General features: G+C 38.2%; 1 protein-coding gene across 2 annotated transcripts in view; it reads right to left on the reverse strand.

Annotated features, from left to right (window-relative positions):
* The window catches only part of KHDRBS3 (KH RNA binding domain containing, signal transduction associated 3), a 193,525-nt gene that overhangs the window by 21,425 nt on the left and 149,700 nt on the right, over positions 1-22,400 (reverse strand). For both annotated transcript variants that reach the window (XM_073330059.2, XM_078851419.1), the window contains exon 7: positions 16,874-16,956. In XM_073330059.2, the coding sequence (XP_073186160.1) occupies positions 16,874-16,956 (83 nt within the window). The remainder of the gene's footprint in view (positions 1-16,873; positions 16,957-22,400) is intronic.

Raw genomic sequence — 22,400 nt, forward strand, 5'->3', positions numbered from 1 at the left:
TTTTTTATATTTTGCATTGTATATGATAACACACGTTTTAAAAAGTCGAAATCAAATAAAAATGTTCCCATCATTCTTATACATTGTTTGAGTAGTCCTTAATGGGGAATTTCAAAATTTTCAAGTTTCATTCCAATCTGAAATGAAGCAATTTTTTAAACCTTATAAACCTTTAGTGAAATGGAACATTCACCCTCTGTGCAATTCATGAAGTATGGACATTTAGAACTTGACTGAAAAGTACGGTAGTAAACATACCGGATGGTACGATCCTATATCGGCAGGAGAATGAAAAGGGTGATTTACATTTCTAATATCTAAATCTACTAGATGAAGCTGGGGGTTGGGAGGGTGGGAGGAGGAGAGAAGAGGCCACTGCTTAAGGCAAGGATGCTCAAACATTTTCATTGCCTGGACTATATTACTTTATTTTTCAATTTAAGCAAATGCTGTAGTTGCATGCCAAGTGGTCACAAACTGAATGGAAGGAGGTCTGCATGACTGATTTGGTGGTGGTGGGAAAATGGTCTGCCAGACTCTCTATAAAGATGTGGACGACACTATAAAATCATCATTGATAAAGTTTGCAGGGAACACAAAAATTAGGGGAGTGGCAAAGAACGAAAAGGAAATAATGATTCAGAGCGATACGGATTGCTTGGTAAACTGGGGTGAAGCAAGCAATATGTAATATTATTAATTAATTATTATTATTATAGTCACACTTACAGGACTGGGGGACTCTATCCTGGGAAGCAGTGACACTGAAAAAGATTGGGGGGTCATGGGGGATAATGAACCACACACAAGCTCCCAGTGCAACACTGTGGCCAAAAGGGCTAACGCTCTCCTGGGATGCATAAACAGGAGAATCTCAATAGGAGAGTAGAGAGGTTGTTTTACCTCTGTATTTGGCACTGGTGAGACTGCTGTTGGAATACTGTGTCCAGTTCTACTGTTCACAATTCAAGAGAGTTCAGAGAAGAGCCACAAAAATAATTAAAGGATTAGAAAACAAACCTCATAGCAACAGATTCAAATAACTCAATCTGTTTAAAATAAGAATGTAAGAATGGCAATTGGTCCATCTAGCCCAGTATCCTGTCTTCCAAAAGTGGCTGGTGCCAGATGCTTCAGAGGGCATTAACAGAATGGGGCAATTAAAGTGATCCATCTCCTGTAATCCAGTCACATGGTCTGCCCGTCACAGGTTTAGGGACACCCAGCATGGGCTTGCATCCCTGACTATCTTCGCTAATAGCCATTGATGGACCTACCCTCCATGAACTTACCTAATTCTTTTTTGAATCCTTTTATACTTTTCACCTTCACAACATCCCATGACAATGAGTTCCACAGGTCGATTTGGCTGTGTGAATAAGTAATTTCTTATGTTTGTTTTAATCCTACTGCCTATTAATTTCATTGGGTGATCCCTGGTTCTTGTGTTATGGAAGGAGTAAAAAATACTTTCTTATTCACCTTCTTCACACCATTCACCATTTTATAGACCTCTATCATATCCCCCCTGCTTCTCTAATATGAATAGTCCCAGTCTTTTTAATCTCTTCTCATATGCAAGCTGTTCCATACCCTTAATTTTTGTTGCCCTCCTCTGTACTTTTTCCACTTCTAATATATCTTTCTTGAGATGGGGCGAGCCAAACTCTGCAGTATTCTAGGCATGGGCATACCATGGATTTGTATAGTGGCATTATGATATTTTTTGTCTATTTTCTAACCTTTTCCTAATATTTCCTAACGTTCTGTTAGGGTTTTTTTGTTTTGTTTTTTGGACTGCTGCTGCACATTAAGTGCATGTTTTCAAAGATCTATCCACGATGACTCCCAGATCTTTCTTGAGTGGTAACAGCCAAGTAGGCCTAATCATTTTGTATGTATAGTTGGGATTATGTTTTCCAATGTGCATTACTTGCACTTAACACTGAATTTTATCTGCCATTTTGTTGCCCTATCACCCAGTTCTGTGAGATCCCTTTGTAACTCTTCACAGTTAGCTTTGGACTTAACTATCTTGAGTAATTTTGTATCGTTTGCAAACTCTGTCAACTCACTTTTCATCCCCTTTTCCAGATCATTTATCAGTACTTTGAACAGCAGTGGTCTCAGTACAGATTCTTGGATGACCCCGCTATTTATGTCTCTGTACTGTAAAAACTGACCATTTATTCCTACCCTTTGTTTCCTATATTTTAACTAGTTACTGATCCAAGGGAGGACCTTATACCAGGAAGCCTTACTTTGATTAAAAGTCTTTGGTGTGGGACCTTGTCAAAGGCTTTCTGAAAATCCAGTACATTATATCAACTGGATCACCCTTGTCAACGTTTGTAGACTCCCTCAAAGAATTCTAATAGATTGGTAAGGCATGATTTCCCTTTATAAAAGCTGTGTTGACTCTTTCCCAACAAATTATGTTCATCTATGTCTCCCATTATTCTGTTCTTTATTATAGTTTCAAACAATTTGCCTGGTACCTAAGTTAGGCTTACTGGCATGCAATTACTAGGACTGCTTCTGAAACCTTTAAAAAAAAAAGTCAGCGTTACATTATTTATCCTCTAGTCATCTGGTACTGAGGTTGGATTTAAGTGATAGGTTACATCAGCGGTTCTCAAACTATGGGTCAGGACCCCAAAGAGGGTTGAGACCCCATTGTAATGAGGCCGCCAGGGCTGCTTTAGAGTTGCTGGGGCACAGGTCTGAAGCCCAAGTCCCATTGCCCAGGGTCAAAACCAAAGCCCAAGGGCTTCAGCCCAGGGTGGTAGGGCTCATGTTGCGGCCCCCTTGCTTGGGGCTGAAGCCCTTGAGCTTCAGCTTTGTCCCCCGCCCTGCCCAGAGCGGTGGAGCTCGGACTTTGCCTCTCCACCACACCCGGGGCAGTGGGGCTTGGGCGGGATCAGGCTTCTGTCCCCCCTCCTGGGGTCGTGTAGTAATGTTTGTTGTCAGAAGGGGGTTGTGGTGCAATGAAGTTTGAGAACTCCTGGGTTACATACCACAGCAATTTCATTTCTGAGTTCCTTCAGAACTCTTGGGAAGGACATATATCGGAAGGACAGAACAGGTCATGCAGGGGGGTTGGGAGTGGCACTATATGTGAAAGAAAATGTAGAATCAAATGAAGTAAAAATCTTAAATGAATCCACATGTTCCATAGAATCTCTATGGATAGTAATTCCATGCTCAAATAAGAATATAACAGTAGGGATCTATTATCCACCACCTGACCAGGACAGCGATAGTGACGATGAAATGCTAAGGGACATTAGAGAGGCTATCAAAATAAAGAAGTCAATAATAGTGGGGGATTTCAATTATCCCCATATTGACTGGGTCCATGTCACATCAGGACGAAATGCAGAGACAAAATTTCTTGATATTTTAAATGACTGCTTCTTGGAGCAGCTGGTACAGGAACCCACAAGGAAAGAGGCAATTCTAGATTTAGTCCTGAGTGGAGCGCAGGATCTGGTTCAAGAGGTTACTGTAACAGGACCTCTTGGAAATAGTGACCATAATATAACAACATTTAACATTCCTGTGGTTAGAACAACACCTCAACAGCCCAACACTGTGGCATTTAATTTCAGAAAGTGGAACTAGGCAAAAATGAGGAGGTTAGTTAAACAGAAATTAAAAGGTACCGTGACTAGAGTGAAACCCCTGCAAGCTGCATGGACACTTTTCAAAGACACCATAATAGAGGCCCAACTTAAATGTATACCCCAAATAAAAAAAAAAACCCACAGTAAAAGAACTAAAAAAAGAGCCACCGTGGCTTAACAACCATGTAAAAGAAGCAGTGAGAGATAAAAAGGTATCTTTTAAAAAGTGGAAATCAAATCCTAGTGAGGTAAATAGAAAGGAGCATAAACACTGCCAAATTAAGTGTAAAAATGTAATAAGAAAAGCCAAAAAGGAATTTGAAGAACAGCTAGCCAAAACCTCAAAAGGTAATAACAAAATGTTTCTTAAGTACATCAGAAGCAGGAAGCCTGCTAAACAACCAGTGGGGCTCCTGGATGATCGAGATACAACAGGAGCACTTAAATATGATAAAGTCTTTGCAGAGAAACTAAATGAATTCTTTGCTTCAGTCTTCATGGCTGAGGATGTTAGGGAGATTCCCAAACCTGAGCTGTCCTTTGTAGGTGACAAATCTGAGGAATTGTCACAGATTGAAGGGTCATTAGAGGAGGTTTTGGAATTAATTGATAAACTTAACAGTAACAAGTCACCAGGACCAGATGGCATTCACCCAAGAGTTTTGAAAGAATTCAAATGTGAAATTGTGGAACTATTAACTAGGGTTTGTAACCTGTCCTTCAAATCAGCTACTGTACCCAATGACTGGAAGATAGCTAATGTAACGACAATATTTAAAAAGGGCCCTAGAGGTGATCCTGGCAATTACAGACTGGTAAGTAAAATCTGTACTGGGGAAATTAGTTGAAACAATAGTAAAGAATAAAATTGTCAGACACATAGAAGAGCATAAATTGTTTGGCAAAAGTCAGCATGGTTTCTGTAAAGGGAAACCATGTCTTACTAATCTATTAGAGTTCTTTGAAGGGGTCAAAAACATGTGGACATGGGGAATCCAGTGGACATAGTATACTCAGATTTCCAGAAAGCCTTTGACAAGGTCTCCCACCAAAGGCTCTTACATAAATTAAGCTATCATGGGATAAGAGGGAAAGTCCTTTCATGGATTAAGAGCGGGTTAAAAGACAGGGAACAAAGGGTAGGAATAAATGATAAATTTTCAGAATGGAGCAGGGTAATTAGTTGTGTTCCGCAACGGTCAGTCCTAGAACCAATCCTATTCAACTTATTCATAAATGATCTGGCGAAAGGGGTAAACAGTGAGGTGGCAAAGTTTGCAGACGATACTAAACTGCTCAAGACAGTTAAGACCAAAGCAGACTGTGAAGAACTTCAAAAAGATCTCACAAAACTAAGTGATTGGGCAACAAAATGGCAAAAAGAAAAGGAGTACTTGTGGAACCTTAGAGACTAACCAATTTATTTGAGCATAAGCTTTCGTGAGTTACAACTCACTTCATCGGAGCTGTAGCTCACGAAAGCTCATGCTCAGATAAATTGGTTAGTCTCTAAGGTGCCACAAGTACTCCTTTTCTTTTTGCGAATACAGACTAACACGGCTGTTACTCTGAAACCTGTCAAAATGGCAAATGAAATTTAATGTGGATAAATGTAAAGTAATGCACATTGGAAAAAATAAGGCCAAGGATACATACAATATGATGGGGGCGAATTTAGCTACAACTCATCAGGAAAGAGATCTTGGAGTCATCGTGGATAGTTCTCTGAAGATGTCTATGCAGTGTGCAGTGGCAGTCAAAAAAGCAAACGGGGTGTTAGGAATCATTTAAATAGGGATAGAGAATAAGATGGAGAATATCTTATTGCCCTTATATAAATCCATTGTGCGCCCACATCTTGAATACTGTGTACAGATGTGGTCTCCCCATCTCAAAAAAAAAGATATACTGGTGTTATAAAAGGTTCAGAGAAGGGCGACTAAAATTATTAGGGGTTTGGAACAGGTCCCATATGAGGAGAGATTAAAGAGGCCAGGACTTTTCAGCCTGGAAAAGAGGAGACTAAGGGGGGATATGATAGAAGTATATAAAATCATGAGTGGAATGGAGAAAGTGAATAGGGAAAAGTTATTTACTTGTTCCCATAATATAAGAACTAGAGGCCACCAAATGAAATTAATTGGCAGCAGGTTTAAAACAAAGAAAAGGAAGTTCTTCTTCACACAGTGCAGTTGACCTGTGGAACTCCTTGCCTGAGGGGATTGTGAAGGCTAGGACTATAACAGGGTTTAAAAGAGAACTGGATAAATTAATGGAGGTTAAGTCCATTAATGGCTATTAGCCAGGATGGGTAAGGAACTGTGTCCCTAGCCTTTGTTCGTCAGAGGGTGGAGATGGAGGGCAGGAGAGAGATTACTTGATCATTACCTATTAGGTTCACTCCCTCTGGGGCATCTGGCATTGGTCACTGTCGGCAGAGAGGATACTGGGCTGGATGGACCTTTGGTCTGACCCAGTATGGCCATTCTTATGTTCTTATGTAATACCATCTGGTCCTGGTGATTTATTACTGTTTAATTTATCAATTTGTTCCACAACCTCCTTTACTAGCATCTTAATCTGGGATAGTTCCTCAGATCGGTCACTTAAAATGAATGGCTCAGGTGTGGGGAAACTCCCTCACACACTCATCAGTACCAAGGGATTCAAATAATTCATTTGGTTTCTCTGCAAGGGCCTTATCTTCCTTGAATGGTCCTTTAGCATTTCAGTTGCCCCGTGGTCCTACTGATTGCTTGGCAGGCTTCTTACTTCTGATGTATCTAAACATTTGTTGTTGTTGGTTTGTGTTTTTTGTTAGCTGCTCTTCAAAAAAAAATTTGGCCTGCCTAATTTTACTTTAACACTTGAATTGCCAGAGTTTATGCTCCTTTCTATTTCTTTCAGTAGGATTTGACTTTCATTTTTTGAGTGATGTGGTTTTTTGCCTCTAATTGCCTCTTTTAATCTGCTGTTTAGCCCTGGTGGCCATTTTTTTGGTCATCTGTTTTTGGTTGTTTTTTTCCCCTTTAAATTTTGGGTGTATAATTAGGGTGGATAAAAATCAATGATTTAAAAATAATAATTTAAATCAGATTTTTTCATAAAATTCTTTTTGATTATAATAGTTTTAATTAAGGTTTCAGAGTAGCAGCCGTGTTAGTCTGTATTCGCAAAAAGAAAAGGAGTACTTGTAATTTGTTAGTCTCTAAGGTGCCACAAGTACTCCTTTAGTTTTAATTAAGATATCTTTGAGCTATAATGTATCTCATCATGGAATAGGGATTATAAATTCTAATTCTATAGTTGAGACAATATATTCATGTAATGTTTAAGAAAAGTTTTGTAAATGAGTTCCAATAGTTCATGGAATAGGGATCCAATTTTATGAGGTTCCGGGGGCGTCTGTATAGATTATTTAGGTTAATGTTTCTATCTACCAATGGGACTCAGTGCTCAGTCTAGAAGATACCATTAGAGATGCTTAGTTTTGCAGTTCTCAAAATGTGGATTTGTGTTTCCAGAGATAACATGCTTGTTAACAGCAAAAAATGTTTTTAAAGAAATACATAATATATAGAGGTGAGAAATAACAGACCTCAACTCTATTGTTCCTCTGAAAATTCGTGTACACAGAGTCAATCCCTTACCTCTCTAAAAGTGCAAAGTTTCAAAAAGTTCAACAAATAGAAGATTGTTGGGGGTGGAATAGATCTGGACAAGGAGAAAAAGTCTGGAGATAAATGTGAGGAGGCAGTGACAGGCAGTAGAAACAAAAGTGAAACGGTCTGAACAGCATATTCCAGAAGTCTTGAGGTCTTTCTGAGTGCAGCCTTCATTGATTTGAGATCTACCATACCGTTCTCTCACTAGAGGGGAAATCCTATAATGGCAGCAGGCCTTAAAAGAGGCCCAGTTTGGGAATAAGAAACATTCAAGAAATATATGTTTGCTGATGATGTTTTAAAGAAAGTCACACCAATGAACTGATGGAAGTCACTTAAGCACTTAGATTCAGAGACTGCTAAAGTGATAATCTCACTTTTAACAGCAGTAGCTTCTTCTGCTGGCATAGAAAGAATATTTTCTCTCTTTGGATTAATTCATTCCAAACTGAGAAATCATTTGGGACCTGAAAAAGCAGGAAAATGAACAAATTATGATTATGAACAAACAGGAAAATGAAGGTGAAGACGACTGAGTTAGCTGCAGAAGCCAATATTTTAAGTTTCTCATGTTGACAGAACAAACATAACAAGAATACTTAAAGAGAGCTGTAGACTCAAAACTGGAAGTTCAGATTATCTTGATTGAAATGGCTCTGACTGCTGCAAACAATTTCCAGTTAATACAAGCTGATTACCAACTTTTGGGATCATTTTAAATAGTACGAATTATTGTTGTGTGGGAAGTAAGAAAACTATGAAATATGTTTGACATGTTTAAGCCAAATACCAGAGAAATCTATAGTGTATTGTGTCAATGGGCAAAAGGGCACAAACAACATAATGCAGAACACTGAAAGAACTAGACTGAGCCAACAATTAAATTTGGGGCTGACCCTCCCCCCTTTATTTCAACATCTAGTTTAAGTACTGTTTCTGCATCCTCAGCAATGGGGCAACTGTATAAGCCAGAAAAGGTATTGTGTATGAACAGCTACTTAATTTAATTTTCTCCTTAAACTCATTCTAAGACTGATAAATATATTTACAGCACAATCAAATATCGAGTAAAATACTGCCATCACAAATAACTTTATTAATTGGTATAGCAGTTAATACTATACACTGCTTTGTCTATAAACAACTTTCGGTCAGATAGACACTATCCAGTGCTGAGGCCCAAATTTTTTTTTTAAATTTAAATTGTTTTGAAGATTTTACTTTTTTATTTTTCCAAAATGATCCTTCAAGTTGCCAAATCTAAAGAAAAAAATTCATAAAGTTTGGTCCATTCTCCAAAATGCAATGCTGTATAGACATAGCAGTAGCTACTATCAGTGTAGTATCTACCATCAGAATGAAAGCAAAGCATTATGGTGAAACACATTACATTCATTCTTAAAAATGTCCTTGTGGCTTGAAGGACTGATTTGAAGAAATTAACATTTACTGGGAATCTAGGACCTAAGATCTACTACATTTAGAAAATTTGTAAAACTGGTAAAATATCACACCTGGCCATCTTATGTCCTTTTAAGACCAAAAAAAAAATCCAAGGATTTGAAATTGAAAATTAAATTAACATTTCTTCTCGTTGAATACATTTTTGCTGTATTTTCTAAATGTTTACGTGTCTGCACCACTTGCATAGTTCAAAATGAACTGGACAAACTGGAGAAATGGTCTGAAGTAAATAGGATGAAATTCAATATGGACAAATGCAAAGTGCTCCACTTAGGAAAGAAAAATCAGTTGTACACACACAAAATGGGAACTGACTGCCTATGAAGGGGTTTTGCAGAAAGGGATCTGGGGGTCATAGTGAATCACAAGCTAAATATGAGTCAACAGTGTAACACTGTTGCACAAAAAGCAAACATCATTCTGGGATGTATTAGCAGGAGTGTTGTAAGCAAGACATGAGAAGTAATTCTTCTGCTCTGCGCCGCGTTGATTAGGCCTCAACTGGAATACTGTGTCCAGTTCTGGGCACCACATTTCAGGAAAGATGTGGACAAACTGAGAAAGTCTAGAGAAGAGCAACAAAAACAATTAATGGTCTAGAAAACATTACCTATGAGGGAAGACTGAAAAAACTGAGTTTGTTTAGTCTGGGAAAAAGAAGACAGAGGGGACATAACAGTTTACAAGTACATAAAAGGTGGTTACAAGGAGGAGAGAGAAAAATTGTTCTTCTTAACCACTGAGGATAAGACAAGAAGCAATGGGCTTAAACTGAAGCAAGAGAGGTTTAGGCTGGACATTAGGAAAACTTCCTAACTGTCAGGGGAGTTAAGCACTGGAATAAATTGTCTAGGGAAGTTGTGGAATCTCCATCATCAGAGATTTTTAAGAGCAGGTTAGACAAACACCTGTCGGGGATGGTCTAGATAATACTGTGTCATGCCATGAGTGCAGGGGACTGGCCTAGATGTCCTCTCAAGACCCCTTCCAATCCTAAGATTCTATGAAAAAGCCTTATGACATGTAGGTTTATGCAAACTAGTTTACACTCTGTGGCTTTCACAGTTTAAAGTACTAACTCTATTCTTGACAAACTTCCAGCACAGGTTGGAATATTATGGATATAGCACCCAAGAAGAACCTTTTAAGAGGAAGAAATCACATATATCCATATCACATATATCAACAAACGATTCTACAAATACTTTTTTTTTTTTGGCAGTTTCTAGGACACATGGGGCAAATTGAAAAGGTTCTATACATTTTTTAAGAGCAGCTTTGAAACCTGAGAAAAATTAAGCATTTTGTTTTGTTTACAAGCATTAATCATTCTCTCCTGACAGAAAACTTACAAGTAGATTGTAAACCTTTAGTGCTGTTGGACAGGTAACAAACATATACTTTTTTAGCACTTGTGTCTCATAATCTGAATTTTAGTAACAAACCTCATTCTCAGGCATGTTAATTCTCTGCAGCATCTGTCCCTGCTCTGAATGGTTGATCATAAGTACCTCTGTAGTCATCTCAATGCTATTAAGCAGATGGCAGCGCTAAATCCGAATGATGTAGTACATCTCCCTAGTGGACTTTGTTTCCATATACTACCATTATTCTACAATTCCTCAGTGATAAATCTTATGTATTCTAGAGCACATTAAATAGTGAACTGACAATGGCAATTGATTTATTAGCAGTAGTTTGCCTTTGCCCTATTATTGTCTTTGCAAACACTTGTGTAGATCATGTATGAAGCTTCCACGGCATAAAGGCCATTGGCCTAATTTTTTTTGTAATGTTTTAGAGATTTAATATTTTAATGAAATTTGTCTTCAGAGTGAACATGTCTAACTCTAGTCTACAGATTTGAAATAATTCCCTGTTAAAATTCTCCTTTTTCCTCTATTATTTTCTAATCTGTGGATTTTCATGATAAAATGTTCTAGTATTAACATTAGGCCATTAAAACAGGAACGTCTTTTGACCATAAATCCAAGTAAAAGATTACTGCCTGATGTATGGTTTTGAGAAGTATTATTTGTAATTCAACTTTCTTTCATAAATATCATATATATACACACACACACACACACATATATATACACTCACACACACACACACATATATATACACTCACACACGAGTGAAGCTGGTAAAAAAAAAGGCACTTGTGTGCCAAGCAAAATGAATACAATAATATGGGGGGGAGGGGTTATTGTTTTAGCAGTATTTAACTTCTGCAGTTCAATTTATATTTAAACAGATCATTTGTGCTATATACAGCAATGTATGTTAAATTATTATGTATCTATGCTGTGCAGCTTTCATGAAGAAATTACTGAATGCATAATGCAAAAGCTGCCTGCAGAAAAGCTATATTGCATGGCATATGGCAACATTAATTTTAGTCTTTTTGCTTTCCTTAGCTTGGCACTGAAAATCTACCATGAGCGTTCATAGCTTTTGACGGTTTCCATTATACTCTGTTTTTTAGGTAGAGTTGGCTGTCTGACAATTTCACAAATGTTTAATATTCTCTAATTTTCAAAAGCTAAGCAACAATGTATCGTTTTATCTTTCTCACTATGACTGGACTGCTTTAGCATTGTTTGTTCAATTAGCCTTACTAATTTGTATGGGTTTAATTTCTATCTAATATTATCCCCTAAATGTTAAGTGCTGCATGGGAATTTAATCACATATCTCCCACAGAAGTCAATGAAGCTGGCTTGTTAAATCCAGCACACAGAGTTATCTATTTGAAGACTATCATAATTGCCAAAGATAGTTCCTTTGAAAGCCCACCAAAATACACTCAATTATTTGTGGATTTACTCTATGAACAAATGACTTGTAGACGATGCAACATTTTAGTATCCAAAATGGAAACACTCCCTACAGCTATTGTACTTGCTTGGTGGGACACTACCATGTATAAGAATTGGAGAGAAATCTCAAATTTAGTCTTCTCCTCTCTGGTATTAGAGTGAAAGGTTTTAACATAAAGCCCAAGGTTGATAGGTACCAGGAGTCATGCAAAAAGTGATTCTCAGTGATGACATCTGAATACCAAACAAAATGCCATTAATGAAACTTAAAATGGGTAACACTTTCAGTCTCCTAGTTGAAGGTTGGCTACTATATAACAATATTGGTGGCTGGAGAGAAGGGGAGGTTAGGTTGTATAGAGAGGAAGAGCTTCTCATGAAGACAAGTGAAGATTCAAGTACCCACCCACAATATTTAGACCATGGTGTCTGAATGTCATATCATTCCCTTCAACCCCTATCAGCTACAGATACCCTGGGGAGACAGTAAGGAGGATGTGAAAATATCAGATCGTGCAGTGCTAGAGGAGAGTTCTATCCAGTTGCACTGGATGCCCCAAAATGGAGAACAAGCTACAAAAATGTACTACTGCACTTCACATTAGAGATGTACTTGGGTGAGACAGCAAGTTATTCATTCCTCTGCAAGAACATTCTCTTTAACTAACACTGTACTATTTTGTTTCACATAAGAAAACCATCTGACTCAATCTAGAATAACAAAAATACCACTACTCTGAGATGTAAAACAAATACTCTAAAAAGTCATTATTTTGAAAATCAGGAATCCTAAAACTGAACAACAGCAAATAGATGAAGCATCTGTAATTTCCCATGAGTAGTAGAAACACACATACAGTGGGATACATTTCAAAACTTTAGTTTCTAGAGATATTTCCAGTTCTAGTGGTATTCCTCATTTTAAGTACAGGGAATATCTCTGAAATCTGCAATATTTTTAAATCAGTATGAACTTTTTAAGCATACCAAGTACCCAATGTACTAGAAAAAAGGAAAATGTACCCCTGTCGACTGAGTTTAAAAGAGGCCTATTCTAATATTTGCTTTAACATTATTTTAGGGGTATTTAAAACAAGCAAAACTTGCTTTTACATGCTAATCAAAAAGTGACCCATTTTAAACATAATACATCAACTTTTTTTTTTTTTTTTTGCCTTATAATTAGGGGACAGTATCAAATGGTTTAAAGATACTATAGCATCACAATTCTCTTTTGTTTCACATTATTTGTGAAACAACAAAGACATTTAGATATATTCCAGTGTTACAAGCATCTCTCAGTAGTTACAAATGACATTACAATATGTGCTACTCTTTGATCATCAGATTAAAAATTGTTCTGTATAGCTCAGGTGGTTTGCTTATAGCTATTAGTTTTAGCCTGCTAATACAATTCTGAGATCTCTTTGCATAAAAAATGTGAGCCTGGATTGTGTGAGCAATATTTCAGTGAGCCAGTTCCCTTTCACCATGAACTACCCCTATTGTTTATAAAAACAGCACAATAAGTACATGAATAAATCATTCTTTTAAAAAGTTTACCAAATTTGGAGTTTAGTGAACATAACTGGAACTATACCTCACATGCAACATAAAGCAACTACCTAATAAAGTAGTTCTACCCTGGTGAGACTCAAGAATAAACTTCATGGCTAATAATCAGTACTTTACATGTGAATTACATGTGGGGTTTCATTTTCTTGGAAAATTCATTTTTGCTCATCATTCAGAGGACCATCAAAATTTGTAAAAGATAAAAAAAGTTCATAACAGGTCTTGTTTAAAACCTGACAAAAAGGAAAAACAAATTCAAATAATCATTTTTTAAGTTTTCATCTAGTCCAGTATTTTCATTGTGCTATCTGAAAGCACAGCTGTCAACAGCAAATAAAACCTATTACTAACATAAAAAGTAGCAAAGTAAAATAGAAATGCCAATGTTAAAAGTAAAAATTGAAGACTTTTTGACCAGTATCTCTACTAAAAAAAATCATGTTAACTGCAGCTATTTTCTAAAGGTAGTATGCAAGGTAGACACATCCTCCAGAGTTCTTAATGCTTCTGGTATGCACATCAGAATAAAGACTACTCTTTTTCGGTTGTCAAAATCTTCATAAAAACAAACAAACAATCTCAGTGAAAACAGTGTAATTTACACTTTCCACCGATTTTTCACTTTGAGCAGTTTGCCTGGTTTTGAGAGCTTTCTTCCCTCACAAAGACTTAAAATCATTCCTGACAAACAGAATGGCAAAATATTCCTCAGTTGCCAGCTGGGAAAAAAGTGTTTTTCCTCCTCAACTGTGTTGTGAAATTAGGGTTCTTTACTTTTTCAGATTTTGCTGCACCGCTACAATGCATTTAAGTAAAAGTTGTCTTTAACTTATAGATTCATAGATTCATAGATATTTAGGTCAGAAGGGACCATTATGATCATCTAGTCTGACCTCCTGCACAATGCAGGCCACAGAATTTCACCCACCACTCCTAAAAAAGACCTCACACCTATATCTGTGCTATTGAAGTCCTCAAATTGTAGTTTGAAGACCTCAAGGAGCAGAGAATCCTCCAGCAAGTGACCCGTGCCCCATGCTACAGAGGAAGGCGAAAAACCTCCAGGGCCTTCCAATCTGCCCTGGAGGAAAATTCCTTCCCGACCCCAAATATGGCGATCAGCTAAACCCTGAGCATATGGGCAAGATTCATCAGCCAGATACTACAGAAAATTCTTTCCCGGGTAACTTGGATCTTACCCCATCTAAAAACCCATCACAGGCCATTGGGCCTATTTACCATGAACATTTAATTACCAAAACCATGTTATCCCATCATACCATCTCCTCCATAAACTTATCGAGTTTAATCTTAAAGCAAGATAGATCTTTTGCCCCCACTACTTCCCTCGGAAGGCTATTCCAAAACTTCACTCCTCTGATGGTTAGAAACCTTCGTCTAATTTCTAATCTAAATTTCCTAGTGGCCAGTTTATATCCATTTGTTCTTGTGTCCACATTGGTATTGAGTTTAAATAATTCCTCTCCCTCTCTGGTATTTATCCCTCTGATATATTTATAGAGAGCAATCATATCTCCCCTCAACCTTCTTTTAGTTAGACTAAACAAGCCAAGCTCCCTGAGTCTCCTTTCATAAGACAAGTTTTCCATTCCTCGGATCATCCTAGTAGCCCTTCTCTGTACCTGTTCCAGTTTGAATTCATCCTTCTTAAACATGGGAGACCAGAACTGCACACAGTATTCCAGGTGAGGTCTCACCAGTGCCTTATATAACGGTACTAAAACCTCCTTATCCCTACTGGAAATACCTCTCCTGATGCATCCCAAGACGACATTAGCTTTTTTCACAGCCATATCACATTGGCAGCTCATAGTCAACCTATGATCAACCAATACTCCAAGGTCCTTTTCCTCCTCCGTTACTTCTAGTTGATGCGTCCCTAGCTTATAACTAAAATTCTTGTTATTAATCCCTAAATGCATGACCTTACACTTCTCACTATTAAATTTCATCCTATTCCTATTACTCCAGTTTACAAGGTCATCCAGATCCTCCTGTAGGGTATCCCTGTCCTTCTCTAAATTAGCAATACCTCCCAGCTTTGTATCATCTGCAGACTTTATTAGCACACTCCCACTTTTTGTGCCCAGGTCAGTAATAAAAAGATTAAATAAGATTGGTCCCAAAACTGATCCTTGAGGAACTCCACTGGTAACCTCCCTCCAACTTGACAGTTCACCTTTCAGTAGGACCCGTTGTAGTCTCCCCTTTAACCAATTCCCTATCCACCTTTCAATTTTCCTATTGATGCCCATCTTATCCAATTTAACTAATAATTCCCCATGTGGCACAGTATCAAACGCCTTACTAAAATCTAAATAAATTAGATCCACTGCGTTTCCTTTATCTAAAAAATCTGTTACTCTCTCAAAGAAGGAAATCAGGTTGGTTTGGCACGATCTACCTTTTGTAAAACCATGTTGTATTTTGTCCCATTTACCATTGACTTCTATGTCCTTAACTACCTTCTCCTTCAAAATTTTTTCCAAGACCTTGCATACTACAGATGTCAAACTAACAGGCCTATAATTACTTGGATCACTTTTTTTCCCTTTCTTAAAAATAGGAACTATGTTAGCAATTCTCCAATCATACGGTACAACCCCTGAATTTACAGATTCATTAAAAATTCTTGCTAATGGGCTTGCAATTTCTTGTGCCAATTCTTTTAATATTCTTGGATGAAGATTATCTGGGCCCCCCGATTTAGCCCCATTAAGCTGTTTGAGTTTCGCTTCTACCTCAGATATGGTGATGTCTACCTCCATATCCTCATTCCCATTTATCATGCTACCATTATCCCTAAGATCCTCTTTAGTCTTATTAAAGACTGAGGCAAAGTATTTGTTTAGATATTGGGCCATGCCTAGATTATCCTTGACCTCCACTCCATCCTCAGTTTTTAGCGGTCCCACTTCTTCTTTCTTTGTTTTTTTCCTGTTTATATGACTATAGAACCTTTTACTATTGGTTTTAATTCCCTTTGCAAGGTCCAACTCTACTTGACTTTTAGCCTGTCTCACTTTATCCCTACATATTCTGACCTCAATAAGGTAGCTTGTTTACTGGTGGGTGAGATATATTGTCAGTTTGAACAGCACACTCCCTATCCTTAGAAATATTGTAAAGGACATCTTACCCATGAGAAAAAAGGTAAGAGAAATCTTTTAAAGTCAATCACTATGGATAACAAATGAAACATAAAACCAGAATATGTGCATACTCAGCATGGTCAGCACAATGAGCTCAACCAAAAAAAAGTTCCCTAAAATAAAAGCTGCAGAATATTTGAAATTGTTTTATCAAAATCTATTTGTACTGAACACGTTATACATATTATCCTTTGATTTTTGAAATTTTTCTAAGTCAATTTCCAAGAAGCTAAAAAGTGAGTGAAAATTCCTTTTCTTTCAAGTATACAGTTCAGACACCTTATAATGTTACTGTCAACCAAGTTTCTGAATAATGTCATATTGTAAAATTTGCCATTCTTTCACTAGCTCTTCTGCTTGTTTACTCGGTTCCTTTCAACCCTTTTGGCAGCAATTTGTCTTTTGTACATTCCTGGTAGAGAAGTATATAAGATTGCAGATTGTTGCTAACAATCCTCCTAGTTATGCTGGTACGTACTGAAAGAAAAATTAGCTCATGGATTGTAGGAGTTTTCTGCTATAAATACAGTGGGACTTATACTTACCTTTGTGCCTGGGTGCTATAGCTGTTATCATAGGAGTCGTAGCCCTGCTCATCATAAGCAGTGCCATATCCATCATCATACTCCTGAAAAAATATAATAGAAAAGTAATGTTAAAATTTAAAGAACACACTTCAGAACCTAAAAGAAATATTTTAATAATTATAAATGTGAACACTATTCAGTGAAATCTAAATTCATGCAACAAGATGTACCACGGAACTATAAAATATTAATTTACTTAATACACACCAATTCTACCTAAGAGGCAACATAACTCTAAAATTTATGTAGTTATGTTGGATTTAAGTTTGAGATCTTGGTGGCAACCTGTGCTGCACTTTTATGAGACATTAGCATGTTAAATAAAAATGGCTACTTACCACAAAATAACTGTGGTTCTTCAAGGGTGCTGTCTCTGCATATTTACACCTGTGGAATGTCTGGAGCCACAGACCTTCAAGAAAGCAGTGTCAGTTTGGGACCTTTTGTGGTAACAAACTTTGGACCCAAAGTTATAAAAAGGCTATGCAAATCCAGTTGCCTTGGCTCTTTTCCCTAAGCTCAAGAATCCTGTAAGAGTAGAATTCTGAAGAAGAGAGAGGCTGACAAGCAGTGCAATTATGCAGAGACAACACCCTTAAGAACCACAGTTACTAACATAAGTAACCATTTGTACTTCTTGAAGTAGCCTCTGCATAGTCCCAATGGGGGAGTTTAGTAAATGGCATAACCCAAAGAAGGAGGGCAGGGATCTAATTAAACAAGAATTGTAGAACTGCCCTCCCAAAACCAGCATCAGACCTAGATCCCAAATTGAGAGAGCAGCGTTGTATGAAGGTTTATACAGAAGTGCAGATGTTTATAATGAAAAGAATATAGAGGTACACCCATGATATTGGCTTATGTCTGGTAGAGTGAAATCTAGAACTGTAAAGAACTGACACCTTAGATAATTTACAACATGACTCAGTGCAAAGCCTAATCCACTTAAACAGGTGCTGACTGGAAATGGCATTCCCTTCACATTGATCCCCTGAGGCTACAAAACTGTTGACCTCCTAAAGGCCTCAATTTTACCCAAATAACTCAAAGTAACCATAGAAGGTATATAAGTCTAGTTCCTCCAGATAAGAAAGAAGCTTTGAAAAGATACTTGGGAGACTGATGATCTGATTCAGATGAAATTAAGACATGACATTTGGAATAAATTTCAGATAAAAATACAGAATAACTCCCTCTCTTGTAGATGTAATTGTGACTAAAAATGGTGCTTTTAGTGTCCAGTGGAATAAAGAACACTGTCATAAGATCTCCAACTGTATAATCTTGTCAGCACAACACTAAGGTTCCTTGATGGAATAGGTTCTCAACTCTGATGGGAAAACACCAGGCCCTTTCAGGAATCTTCTGATGACTGAAAACAATAGAAACATCCACTGGGAGATAATATAGTAAGATTATAGATAGATGCTCCTTGATAGAATACAAGGTGAGACTGAGACACCAAGTACAATACATATTCATTATATGGGCATGACTCATGGAGACATTATTTCATTATCTTTGAGAAAACATCTTCTGAGAAGAACAATTCAACACACATGGCTTTCTAGAATGTAGCAGAGCCTTCTCTATTTCCACAGAGCATTTCACATCAGTAGTCAATGTCTTATGATCAAAGCAATGGAGATGACATGACTCCAGATTGGTAAAATAGAGAAAATAGTCTTCCTGTGATAGCAGGTCTGATGATGAATGTAGAAGATCTAGGAACTTCATACCAATACTGTCTAGCTCATACTAGGGCAACCAGTATGATTTGGGAGAATGTCTTGTATCTTTTTATTACCATTGGAACTGTTGGAAAGGCATAAAAGAATCCTTGGCTCCAGTTCAGCAAGAATGTGTCTGTGATAGTCTATCCATCCCTATCTATTTCAAGGAACACTCACACTGTTCCTGCAGCCAGCAACTGAGAGTCTGTTGCCATATTCTCTGTCAGATCTGCCAAGTTGCATTTGATGAGCCAGACTCCCATCCGACACAGCCACTGCTTCCTGGCATTATTGTTACTTAGAACCTCAATATTAATGTAAATATTTAGCCATCACGTTAACAACATTGCCCATATTCAATGCCACAAAGGATTTGAGATAACCCAACAGCTTTGTTCCACTACATTTATATGGCACTTGGTCTCCTCTCCCAGATTCCACCAATTTTGAACTCTCAGCTTTGGAGATAAGCTCTCAAACCCAAACTGGATGCATCTGTGATGATCACAATGGCTGGGGACAGAGGACCAAAATGAACTTCCTCTATTATATTGGTTGGGAGCTTCCACCAATGGAGAGTCCTAAGGAATTTTGAAAGACGACTCAGATAACCCATATTGGCTACATTAGGGATGAATGTTTTGCTGAACAGTTGGCCCTGGGGGGTGTGGTGGAATAGAAGAGTCATAAAACAAAGAAAAGAAAAGGGGCTTTTGCTTGAGATCCAGCATATCTAAACTTTCTTAAAAGGAACAACGCCAAAATGTACTTCAAGTAGGAAAGAGTGCTAGCAAACTGACTCCACCACAAGGGAGACAAAATGCTGGATAAGTATGGCAGGTTCAACTTAGAGTACAGAGAGAGGCTTGGTTCCATAAGTTACTAGCACAACTGCCTTAATAGGGTGTAACTGGCATGGCCAGTACTACCGTTTCCTGTGCCCTCCTGGTTGGCAGCTCTGTGTGTTACTATATTTAGTATTTGGATAACTTCTCTTTAAATATAATCTTCTTTCAAAAAGTTGGTATATTGTTTAGTAGCTTTGGGTTTCATTGAACCTTCCAGTCTCTCAACAGGTATTGGACTATTCTGTTTTTGATGCCTTCACTTCCCTATAACTCACAGTTCTTTGAGATGATTACATATTCACACTTACAGGTATTGTGCCACCTGGTGGCACCTAACAGGAGAACCTCCTCCAAGCAGCTTGCGTTAAAGAGCACATGCCTTGCCTCTTTCCCTTGGCATTTCCAAAGGCTTTATAAGGGGGCGTTGGCCCTCTACAGTCTCAGTTCCTTCCATTGCTAACTCAGAGTTACCATAATAGGACTCTGAGAAAGAGGGGAAGATAGGAGGGAAGTGTGAATATGCAGTCACTTTGAAGAAAAAAGTAACCTTCATTTCTTCTTCGAGTGACTGCATATTATCTGCTATGGGCAGTTTGACAAGCAGTGCTGAAAACCCAGGAGGTGGGAACAAAGTCAAAATTAAATAATGACAGAAACACTGTTCTACCAAATTTGGCATTCGCTCTTGAAGTCAGATCCAGAGCATAACATTTAGTGAATGCGTGCACTGACTTCCAGGTAGCATCCAGGTAGCAGTTCCTAGCTGGAACATGTTTAAGAAAAGCAAAAGATGCCTCTACAGCCATGTAGAATGAGACCATACAACACAGAAAGTACAGGATTTTCTGCTAATTTGTAGCACTAAATGACACATTGTTTAACCCATCTGGAAATAGTCTGAGCAGACACACACTGACCTCTATTTTTCTTAGCATAACAAACAGAAAACCTAGATGAACTCTTAAAACTCTGTTATATTTAAACAACATGGAAGAACACTTCTAGCATATAAAGTGCATAACAAAGATTTCCCTTTATTAGTGTGAGGCTTTTCGGGAAAACACACTGGTAAAATTGTTTGGTCGATAGGAAACTTGGACACCATTTTTGGTAAAACATAGGGATCAGGTCTATGAACGATCTTATCTTTATGAAAAACTAACTGGCAAGTCAGCCATCAGGGATGGAATTTGCTTACCCTTCTGGCTGGTGTTTTAACAATAATGAAGATCTCTTTAATAGATGCACAAAATAAAGAACACTCTACCAGAAGTTAAAAAGGTACCCTCAGAAGCATAGATAAAACCAGATTAAGATCCAAGCCTGGGACTGCATACTTTAAAGGACGATACACATTAAATACCCCTTCACAAATCTTTTAACAGAATAACATGCAAAGAGTGATCTAGACCTAGATCTAGACCTAGATCTAGATCTAGGACCTAGACAAATTGGAGGATTGGGCCAAAAGAAATCTGATGAGGTTCAATAAGGATAAGTGCAGGGTCCTGCACTTAGGACGGAAGAACCCAATGCACAGCTACAGACTAGGGACCGAATGGCTAGGCAGCAGTTCTGCGGAAAAGGACCTAGGGGTGACAGTGGACGAGAAGCTGGATATGAGTCAGCAGTGTGCCCTTGTTGCCAAGAAGGCCAATGGCATTTTGGGATGTAGAAGTAGGAGCATAGCGAGCAGATCGAGGGACGTGATCGTTCCCCTCTATTCGACATTGGTGAGGCCTCATCTGGAGTACTGTGTCCAGTTTTGGGCCCCACACTTCAAGAAGGATGTGGATAAATTGGAGAGAGTCCAGCGAAGGGCAACAAAAATGATTAGGGGACTGGAACACATGACTTATGAGGAGAGGCTGAGGGAGCTGGGATTGTTTAGCCTGCAGAAGAGAAGAATGAGGGGGGATTTGATAGCTGCTTTCAACTACCTGAAAGGGGGTTCCAAAGAGGATGGCTCTAGACTGTTCTCAATGGTAGCAGATGACAGAACGAGGAGTAATGGTCTCAAGTTGCAGTGGGGGAGGTTTAGATTGGATATTAGGAAAAACTTTTTCACTAGGAGGGTGGTGAAACACTGGACTGCGTTACCTAGGGAGGTGGTAGAATCTCCTTCCTTAGAGGTTTTTAAGGTCAGGCTTGACAAAGCCCTGGTTGGGATGATTTAACTGGGAATTGGTCCTGCTTCGAGCAGGGGGTTGGACTAGATGACCTTCTGGGGTCCCTTCCAACCCTGATATTCTATGATTCTATGATTCTATACCATTGACCAAAGCATGGTAAAAATCAGCTGCCACGTGAACCTTTAAGGAAGAATCCAATAATCCTTCAGAGTTTAAGTACATTAAATATTCCAAGATACAGGGTATGGAAGCTGAAACTGGACAATCGAATTTTCCTGCATTCATGCAACAAATCTAGCCCATTCTAAATAGTAACATTTCTAGTAGACAATTTTCTAGAATTGGTTCAAAATGTACTGCTTAATGAGGAACATGAGTGTTCAAGACTAGCCAAAGTCCAATAGCAGGTAGTAAGATGAAGCGATGGAGGATCCGGATGAAGGATCCTATCTAGTTGCTATGATAAGAGATCTGGAGCCAGAGGAAGATACAGGTACAGTCTGACTAATAGCTGAAGAAAAAGGTCCTTATGCTACTGCTGTCTCGGCTAAGCTGTGGCAATCAAATTTCATTTTTGCCCTGTCCTGATGTTTCCTCTTCATCACTTTCTGAATCAATGGAAAAGGGGGAGGGGGAAAAGGGTATACTTATACCCAGTGTAGAGGGATTCTCCCTCTCTGCTCTTGAACAAAGGAGAGGAAACTTTTAATTGATCCTTGTAGCAAACAGGTCTACATCAGGTCGACCCCAACAGGAAAAGATGTCTCACGTT

This window comes from Lepidochelys kempii, chromosome 2, assembly GCF_965140285.1.
Source record: "Lepidochelys kempii isolate rLepKem1 chromosome 2, rLepKem1.hap1, whole genome shotgun sequence".
Taxonomy (NCBI): Eukaryota; Metazoa; Chordata; order Testudines; family Cheloniidae; genus Lepidochelys; species Lepidochelys kempii.